Source organism: Strongylocentrotus purpuratus, unplaced genomic scaffold (assembly GCF_000002235.5).
Source record: "Strongylocentrotus purpuratus isolate Spur 01 unplaced genomic scaffold, Spur_5.0 spur5_scaffold_7, whole genome shotgun sequence".
In the NCBI taxonomy this organism is placed as follows: Eukaryota; Metazoa; Echinodermata; class Echinoidea; order Camarodonta; family Strongylocentrotidae; genus Strongylocentrotus; species Strongylocentrotus purpuratus.
Window position 1 is genome coordinate 37,532,169 of NW_022145613.1, and position 9,849 is coordinate 37,542,017.

The 9,849-nt window shown below is 35.7% G+C and overlaps 1 protein-coding gene across 1 annotated transcript; it reads left to right on the forward strand.

The window, feature by feature from the left end:
• The first annotated feature begins 816 nt into the window (after window positions 1–816).
• Window positions 817–6,937, forward strand: LOC100892984 (boophilin-G2). The gene is made up of 6 exons (XM_011665970.2): window positions 817–968; window positions 3,680–3,841; window positions 4,386–4,473; window positions 5,348–5,385; window positions 6,047–6,154; window positions 6,785–6,937. The coding sequence occupies exons 1-6, from the start codon at window positions 896–898 to the stop codon at window positions 6,880–6,882; spliced, it is 567 nt and encodes a 188-aa protein (XP_011664272.1). The 5' UTR covers window positions 817–895; the 3' UTR covers window positions 6,883–6,937.
• The last annotated feature ends 2,912 nt before the right edge of the window (window positions 6,938–9,849 follow it).

Below are 9,849 nucleotides of genomic sequence, written 5' to 3' on the forward strand. Positions count from 1 at the left end.
CAAAGTAAAAACGAGCACTTATGAGAATGGAAAAGGGGCACTTATTACAAAGGGAAAGGGGCACCTGTCGCTTGGAAATTGATACCTGTCAGATTTTTCAATAGAAAGATGAAAAGGAGAATTTAATGGACGAGGATGGGGCATAGGCTCTTCGTGAAAAAAAAAAAAAGGGCACTTATCAGAAGGGAAAAGCCACTTATTAGAAAGGAAAAGAGGGCAAGTGTTAAAAATTAAATAGCGCTCATCAGAGATGAAAAGAGGCACTTGTCAAAGTAAAAGGGGTCTCATGTTCTCCTCTGCTGCTTCTTCTTCTTCATCATCATTTTCTTCTCCCTCCTCCTCTTCTTCTTCTTCTTCTTCTTCTCCTTCTCCCCGCTTTTCTGCTTCTTCTTCATCTTCATCTTCTTCTTCATCTTCATCTTCTTCTTCTTTTATTTTTCTCCTCCTTCTCTTTTTTTCCAAAATGTATGGCTTGTATGGGGGAAGCCCCGTGTTTCCCTTCCCCTCCTTTCCTTAAGAGGACTCCCATTGAGATCATACAGTCTCCTGAATATTCGGTTCTTCGTTCCTCCAGTTACATCTCAAAGCGGTCTCCCATTGGCCACTTGTTTTGCAGTATCTCTGAATATTCATAAGCAGGACTCGCGAGTCCTCCAATCACATCGCTTCCAATTATAAACGAGTTCCCATTGGCTTCTCGTTGGGATAGTACCGTTATTACAATCCGGCTTAATCAATCTCAAGACAATTCGGGGAAATCACAAGTGCATATAAATCGGTATCATCTTCATAATTTCTTCCACTCTTTCCACGTGAGGACTGGTGACTATACTTTCTCTCGTCTTCCATCTATTTTTTTCTTTCGGAAAAATAACTTTGCCACCAAAGAATCAAGATGTATTCTCGGCAGTTATTCTCGCTTCTCCTCCTCGTTGTAGTGGCAGGTGTGATGTCTGCATTTACAAGAGGTAAGTCTCCTTCTTCATCCATCCAGATGGTGTGATGATTTTAATACATCTGCACAGAAGTATCATAGTTCTTCTTCAATCAAACAAGATTTTGTATTTATAGCTTTATAAAAGGATATCATTCATTACATGACATGACGAATAGTATACGTTTCTTGCTCAATAGTTGAATGTGTTTATTAATTAAGCAGAACATTTTAGAAATATATGTTCTATGAATAATCACAGCATTAATGATAAAAAATTGTATATTATTGAGGACGTGACAAAAGATGAGCGGTCTAATCATTAAAGAAAATGGCAATACTGAAGTGTGTACTTTGTACCTGATTAAGTTACAAAGAACTTCAAGTTGTTTTTTGGATATGTTGTATAACGTCATCTTTTATGAAAGTGCAGGTGATTTTTATTGACGTCGCAAACATGGTATTGGAAGCGGATGTGATAGCAAGTAGATCTATTATTATTAATTTTTTTTTAATAATTTGTGTTGGTCTTCAATCAAATATTTAGCTATCTGTATATATTGCTTCCCTGTGGTAAATTGATACCTGGACTGAATTTATTCCTTGAATGTTTTCGGCGCCTAAGGGCAGCTGGGCTAAAGCAAGGGTATAGTATTTTGTGGGCGCCTACATCTTTCCTGAATTAATATATGCGCAAAATAAATGTACATTATTGTTATTAACAATTATATTCATCCCTCTGATGGCATACTAAAGCCGAGTAAGAATATAAAACAACTATACACAAAAGACGATTGCGTTATGAAAAGTTGTCTTGAAATTCAACTGTAAACAGTGATAATTGTAAGTCCAGAAAAGGCTTTAAAAGGAAGCAGTGTCTCTTCTCAGGATGGTAAATATAATGATCGCAAAGACTTTCGAAAAATCAACCTCAGGTAATTTCAATAGCATTGTCTATTATATTCTTAAATGTACGAACATTATACAATGTCGAATTACGTATATTCAAATCATGATTGCTATATGATACAACAGGTTACTGAAGTCTCCCTTCGTTGATTTTCGAAGGTGTTTGTTGTTACTTTATGGTGAGCGTGCCATTCCATCGATCGCCCCCGCCCTCTGGAACAATCTCACATCCCATATTCAAAATGCCCCATCCATTGAATCATTCAAAACCCTTCTCAAAAACCACCTTTTTAATCAGTTATAGTATACTGGAGGTACACACAATTAGTTAATTCCATTCAACTGAATTATATTGTATTAGTAATATTTTTTTTTATTTTGTTGCTTTTAAGCTATTGAACATGTTAAATAATTATACTAAGTTAGATAGCACCACCTGGGCGCTTAGAAACACCTGTATAAAGCGCCCTGTAATGTAATTATTATTGTTATAGACATCCTCTTTTCAGGAAAATATAAAACTTGAGTAGGAAATCAAAAGTCGATTTAAAACGTTGAATGTTCAAGCTTGGTATGTGACTTATAATTCATTTTTCTTGAGGAAAGATATATAATTTTTTTAAATAAAGAAAAGACCAAAAATGTTAGCTACCCAGAAATGTTCGTTTAAACACAATAATTTTCAAAAGGAAACTAAAACTCAAAACAAGCTCAAAACTGTCTGGCATGCAGTGTTTTTATTGTTTCTTTATGTTTTTTGTGCTTTTTTCAGGTTTATGATAATATGATAATATAGCATAATATAGCTTAATATAGCATACCGTTTCCAAGAGCTTTACAAATAATATCATTAACCCGGTCTTAGGATTCATCCACACACACACTGTGCATAGTTGCCAAATCCCCCCCCCCCTAAAAAAGGACTACACCCAGTGTGTAAAGTGCAATCTATATGATTACTAATCCTATATCTCTGTGATTATTCACTGTATAAGAACGAATATTGTGCTGGGGAAAAAAAACTAGGCCTACCCCAAAAAGTTTTGTCTCCTTCTGTCTCCGACTGTCTTACCAAGCAAATCTCCGTATGTTTCTTTTTTTTTCAGTCTCATTCATAATGGACGAGTGAGTCATTTAATTAAAACGTGTTGAAGAAACGTTGTCTTTCATGCGGCACTGATGATTTCTATAAATTATCACTTCATGAAAATATGGGAAAGATGAATGACTAACCGTTCCCATTAGATTTAATCCACCCCCGTCTCGCCTAAGATGCATGCTTACGTCCTTCAAGGATCGGTGATTTACATCGCAAAACATTCTCAGTGTTTCTTACGATGACGTCATCCGTCTTTCAGACCTTTCATAAGAACATTTTAATATCATTACCATGTTGGCACATGATAACAAGCTTCTTAATAGGGATCCGAAAATATATAAGATTCATAAGAGGAGTAAATCACATGAATGTTTAATTAATCGCTTGCTAGAAACGACAGAAAATAAAAGAGCCTCATTGGAGAACTTAAATTCTACAATATGCTTTTTATTAAGTTTCTTTTTTCACATGTAATTATGAAATAATTTAGTGTAAATGCAATACAAACTTATGCTGTGTAGATGTCTTTATTGTTGACGAATATCAGTTTCTGTAATTATGCCATGTTTTGTCAATGTTTTTTTTCTTTATGTGAAATAAAAGAAACTCAACTCAACTCAACAATCGATTGATTACGTCCGGACAAATCTTCGGCAATTTTAGTTTTCTGTTGCTAAATTTCATTGGAGTATGATGAACCTGACTGACAACTTGTTTTCTTTGATTCTCTCTTTAAGATGCTTGTGAATTAAAGGCGAAGAAAGGGCCTTGCACAGACTATGTCGACCGCTGGGCTTTTAACACTGATCAGGGCAAATGCGTTCCGTTCTCTTACGGAGGATGCCGAGGAAATCCGAACAACTTCGAATCCAAAGCCGAGTGCAGAAAATACTGCGAAGGTATGATTTAAGGTTGATAGATTCTCTTTTTTCTTTCTACTTCTGCTCATTTTTATATCATTTTTTTTCCTTCAATATGCAGATATTAGTTTCATCTAAAAGGTATGTTTAATTTCCAAGTTTTTTATCATCTTATTTTTTATTTTGTTTTTTCTCTGAAACAACATTCAGGCGTAAGTCTTTTTCTCAGTGGTGTAAGCCCAAAGAGGGTTGGCAAGCAACATAAAATATAAATATTATAACAAGTTAAATGATAGCTAAGGTCTTATCAAAAACTCTTGGGAGGATATACCAAACATGAGAAAAACATATTCATTGCCCCATCCCACATTTCCAGGTATGACGTCCCTTAGTGTTAATTATTAATCATTTTGTGGCGTAGAAATTGTTGTCTGTTCTGTAGCATAATAGTTATCACAAAATGATCATGTACAATAATACCACAAAATATTGATAATCCGATATCACGAATTAATGTTCTTTTTAAATGGTAGGCCTATCACAAATAATGATCTCACCATGCATCATCTGTTGTATTATTTAGAGGCTGGTCGTGGATGTTACGAGCCTGATGAAGGTAGATGGTACCGAGACGGAGAACAGAAGGAATCAGATCAGCCATGTGGAGGATGGTAACAATACCACTGATATATCTGCCTCTGTCTCTCCCTCTCTCTCTTTCATCTATCTGTCTCTCTGTATATCCCCATCCCTGTCTCTTTTCTCTCTCTCTCTCTCTCTCTCTCTCTCTCTCTCTCTCTGTCTTCATCTCTCCCTCTCTCTCTCTCTCTCTCTCTCTCTCCTTTCTCTAGCTGTCTGCCTGTGTGTCTCTTTGTATCTGTATGTCTCTCAGTGTCTCTCTGTATGTCTATTTATCTCTGCATGTCTGTCTCTATGTCGCTCCCCCTCTCTCTCTGTCCTTTTCTCTTGCGATTAAATATCATAGTGGTACCGACGAGACCGATACCAAAACAGACCGAATATAAATTTCATTACCCTTAATTCTTTAAAATTGCTCGGTATATCAAGTATAATGGCGTCGTTTTAGTATATAGGTAGTAACTGAGAAATAACACATTCTTATAGATCAAACGAATATTGGCCAAATCAGAATCTCATATTTGGACTGGGATTTGTTTGGGACTTGCATTAGATTAAACTGCAACCTTTTAGACGAGAGATTGCATCATTCATTGTAAAACTATGTGAAGATTAATTGAATGAGATTAAATCTATCTAGATTGTTTGATATGTTCAACAAGTCTAACTTATAGCTGGAACATTATGATGAGATCACAGAACCATGAAAGAGCACCAAACCTTGATAAGAAAGGAGAACAGTCATTCTTTAGAAATGAAATTTGTATCAATATGACAGAAACCCCAACTCAACATGTTTAACAAGGGAAAATCAATCCGTACCTTGTAATATGACATTATTGTTGCATAATTATCCATGCTATATCTTCCTTTTCTTTATCTTTTTTTTTTAATGTTTATATATAGCGCCTGCATCAAGGGATATTGGGCTTGCTCTAGCTGCAGTAAGTATTGTGTGTTTTTTTGTTATACATGAAATAAAATCTATATTGCGCTTCAGTCATTTAATAGACTAAATACTGTATATGATGAAGTGAAAGGAATATGAAAGAGTATAGAGAAATCGTGTTTCATAAATATCATCCGTGGGAAAACTAAGTTTATATTCTCTTTGAATAACAAGGGGTAGCAGTTCATTAATTACGTTGCATTATTGTAGAGCGCTTAGAGACTCCTAATAAGGTAAGTGTTAGGCGCTATATAAGCAAGGATAATTATTATTTATTATTATTATACTTCATATCTCTCAATTTAGAATAATATTTATATATGGATAAAGAACAAATTGTGTTGCAAAGTTTATATAATAGAAGAAGGATAAAAACTACAATGATTGAATGGGTGGGAAGTTAGGAGAAGAGACTATTTTGACCACGGTGATATGGACATTGCATAAACATTGATAGATCAATTTCTCTATAACATCATTATTGTGAATCAATGCATGCATACCATGAATTATTATTTAAACGCCAATATCAATATCATATTAATGTATGATTTTGCTGTATAATTGTATTCAATACTGTTATATTTTGACCATGACGATACATTTCATTCTTATTATCGGAATTCAAAGTAGCAAAAATTAATATTTTCTCACAGACAGGAACCTTCTTGAGTGCCCTGCCATTCGATGTATGAATGATTGTCCCCATGGTTACCAAGCTGATGAGTTCGGATGTGCTACATGCAAATGCAAGCGAAAGCCAGGTAAGTTATATTGATCTACCTTATAGCTTTGAAGGCTTAGAAATAATATGATGAAGAGAAAATATATTAGTTCAAGGAGGAGTAACAAGTCGGCTACCCGCAATAAGGTTCTATTAGCAATGTATTGTCAACGGTAGAATTGATATGGTAGCAATTAACGGCCTTCTTGCGGCTGCTGTCTGCAGCGCTCTCATTATTAATTACAATGGCACTCTGTAAGTTAATGTGAATGTTTTGTATAGCTGTATGTAAAAACAAAACAAAACACGATAACAGATCGAGAAGTTGACATATTGAGAAAAAAATTACTTAAATTATGACATTGACAGACTTATGTAGAAAATAATAGAAAAGGTTGCATTTAATTTTCATTGTTTATGATATCGATCCGAATCCATAAAATAAACTTTTGGCAAACAGACTTTGTTTCACCAAGTCTAAAGATAACATTCCTTGCAGTTTTGAGATGCGCAAGTTTTCCAATGAGATTCATTTTGTCTGTCATTGAGAAAAAGATAACTATTTTATATCTTCTATTTGATTTTTTTTTATAACGGATAAGGTTTTTTTTTTAAATCTCATAAAATCAATAGTTAAACTTTGTTTCTATTTTCTATTTTTTTTTATCAGAGCTGGAGTTCTACTGTAGTCGTTATTGTAACCTGTGTACTGAGCATGAGTGGTTGGACTGCCCTCAAGATTGTTACTGTGATCAACCTTCATTCTAAAGATTACGTCATCTTCATCATAAAACACAATAGATATCATTAACAACCCAAAATAATAGTTTCCAAGTCACAGTACTGGTCTGTAAGTCGGCAAAGAGGAGTTTTCTTGTAAATCAAGAAATATTTTCTGACCAGCTGTAAACAACATTTTGGGCAAAAATACCCATTCCAAAAAGAAACATAATCTTCCTTTCACTCATTTTGTAATTAAAGTATTGAAATATTGCCATATACAATGTAATTGTGGACATGATAATAATAATAATAATAACTTTTACTTATATAGCGCTTTTCATAAAACATTTATATCAAAGCGCTTTACAATATTGATACAATTAAAACTTACCAGAGTAATGACAAGAAAACAAATGAATGAAATTGAAATTATGAAACATAAGATAACAAGGTAAGGTAACAATATAAGAACTAGGTAACAATTTAAGAACTAGGTAACAATTTAAGAGCTAGGTAGAATATGCCTTTTCCATTAGGTAGGTTTTTAATTCTAGTTTGAGATGCTTGTACTTGAAAATCAAGGAAATTATGGCATAATCATTATTCTACCGTAAAGACCTATATACTAAGCGAGTACATACGTGTTAATTAAAGTGGCCTCAAAATAAAGAAATTCCTTAACAAACACGGTGTTATGCGTTTAATTTCAAAATAGAGATGTCTCATCAATCCACATTGAATCGTGAATTTATTGATTAATCCTTTTAATTTTAATGAAGTCTATTTCTTGTCGTCATGGTAAGCTGTCATTTTTTAAAATGTCAATCCTCTTGTCCGTCTTTATGGTATCTGTATATCAAAAATTAAAAGCTAATCGACCTACACTATGTTTGTGTTATATTTTACTATGAATCACTATTTATTTCTAATAAATTCTGGCAAGCATGACAAAGTTTATACTTATTATCTTTTTTTTTTAGTTCTATAATATACGTACGGAGCCCGGGAAGGGACATGGTAAAAATATTTTTATCTCGTTAAAACGAGATAGTTATCTCGTTTTAATGAGATAGTATCTCGTTTTAATGAGATAGTATCTCGTTTTAATGAGAAAGTATCTCGTTTTAATGAGATAGTATCTCGTTTTAATGAGATAGTATCTCGTTTTAACGAGATACTATCTCGTTAAAACGACATAGTATCTCGTTAAAACGAGATAGTTATCTCGTTTTAATGAGATACTATCTCGTTTTAACGAGATAGTATCTCGTTTTAACGAGATAGTATCTCGTTTTAACGAGATAGTATCTCGTTTTAACGAGATAGTATCTCGTTTTAACGAGATAGTATCTCGTTTTAATGAGATAGTATCTCGTTAAAACGACATAGTATCTCGTTAAAACGAGATAGTTATCTCGTTTTAATGAGATAGTATCTCGTTAAAACGACATAGTATCTCGTTTTAATGAGATAGTATCTCGTTTTAATGAGATAGTATCTCGTATAAGTCCATTGCATACTGGAACCGGGTGGTCCCTGTATTAAGCGGTTCTAGGACAATTACCCCCTGGGCAATCACCCCCCGGAAATTTACCCCCCGGAAAACTACCCCCGAAGGACAATTACCCCCCCGGAAAATTACCCCCCGGAGAATAACCACCCGAGGACAACTACCCCCCAAGGACAATAACCCCCGGAAAATTACCCCCCGGAGAATTACCCCCCGAGGACAACTACCCCCCGAGGACAATTACCCCCCGGAAAATTACCCCCCGGACAACTACCCCCCGAGGACAACTACCCCCCGAGGACAATTACCCCCCGAGGACAACTACCCCCGAGGACAATTACCCCCCGAGGACAACTACCCCCGAGGACAATTACCCCCGAGGACAACTATCCCCGTGGACAATCAGGATTCAATAGCAAAAGACGATCTGATACATTGAGAGATGGCTACGAGCCTATAAGACCCCCTTCATGAACCCATATTCGCTCAAATACTAGCACGTTGTCTTCCTCGTTACTAAACATTTCCCTTTAATACATATAAGTTATACAACGGCAGTGCGGCTGCTGATTTCCACGAAGGATGTAAGTTTTAGGTAATTGTCAAGCGCTTCTCAAAATGCATAGAAATACATTTCTCTTGAGCAGCGTTATTTCAACTTTTTGAGTCATGGTACCCTCTTAAAAAATGAAAAGTTTCTCCCAAATCCCAAATTCTTCACAGACTATCTATTTTGCATGACTCAGGCACTCGCCAAGTGCTATGTTCATGGGTGTCGATCCCGGGGGGGGGGGGGGGATGGGGGGGATATATCCCCCCAAAAAAATATTTCAGGTGGGGGGGGGGGGTGGCCTGTCCAATCATCCCCCCCCAACAATTCACCATACAAAAAAAATGAAGAGAAACATTAATGATGAGAGCCCGATGAGAGTAGTTAATGGTTATTACTCGCAAGATGACCATCAGTATACACATTTTGCAATCTCATTTTCATAATACATACGTAAATGAGACATCCGTATATGAAACAAGAATAAATTGAATTCTCGCTCATACGGCTTCATCAGGAATTGATCAATTTATTCAATCAACAGCATCATATAAATGCAGTGCGCCAAATGCAAAGCCGCAGCGTTAAAAAGCAACGAGCTAAATATCAAGCGCGAAGCGCAAAAGTGCAAAAAAGAAGTAGAGAGTGGGAGAGACAGAGAGGATACAGGCGCGTATACAGGCGCGCGTAAAAAACGCCGGCCAAAAAAAGAGAGAGAGAGAGAAAGAAAAAAGGAAGAGGACGTAGGAAGAAAAAAGATTAAGAGTCAAGAACGGTACAACGAATCGTCATCTTTCTCTTATGATGTAATGAAACGTCGAAGTTTCGCGCGGGAGGGGGGGGGGGGTTGGGGAACTGAATTTAGACAAGGATTAAGAGTCGAGAATGGTACAACAAATCGTCTTCTTTCTTTATCAATTTAATGAAATGTCAGAGCTTCCGCGCTACGCGC

What these genes read in the sequence shown, in the direction of transcription:
- LOC100892984 (XM_011665970.2), top strand. Translation starts at nt 896, where the DNA reads ATGTATTCTCGGCAGTTATTCTCGCTTCTCCTCCTCGTTGTAGTGGCA. An exon ending in GTGCAGAAAATACTGCGAAG is followed by an intron (nt 3,842 to 4,385) that starts GTATGATTTAAG and finishes TGTATTATTTAG; the next exon opens with AGGCTGGTCGTGGATGTTAC. An exon ending in TTGGGCTTGCTCTAGCTGCA is followed by an intron (nt 5,386 to 6,046) that starts GTAAGTATTGTG and finishes ATTTTCTCACAG; the next exon opens with ACAGGAACCTTCTTGAGTGC.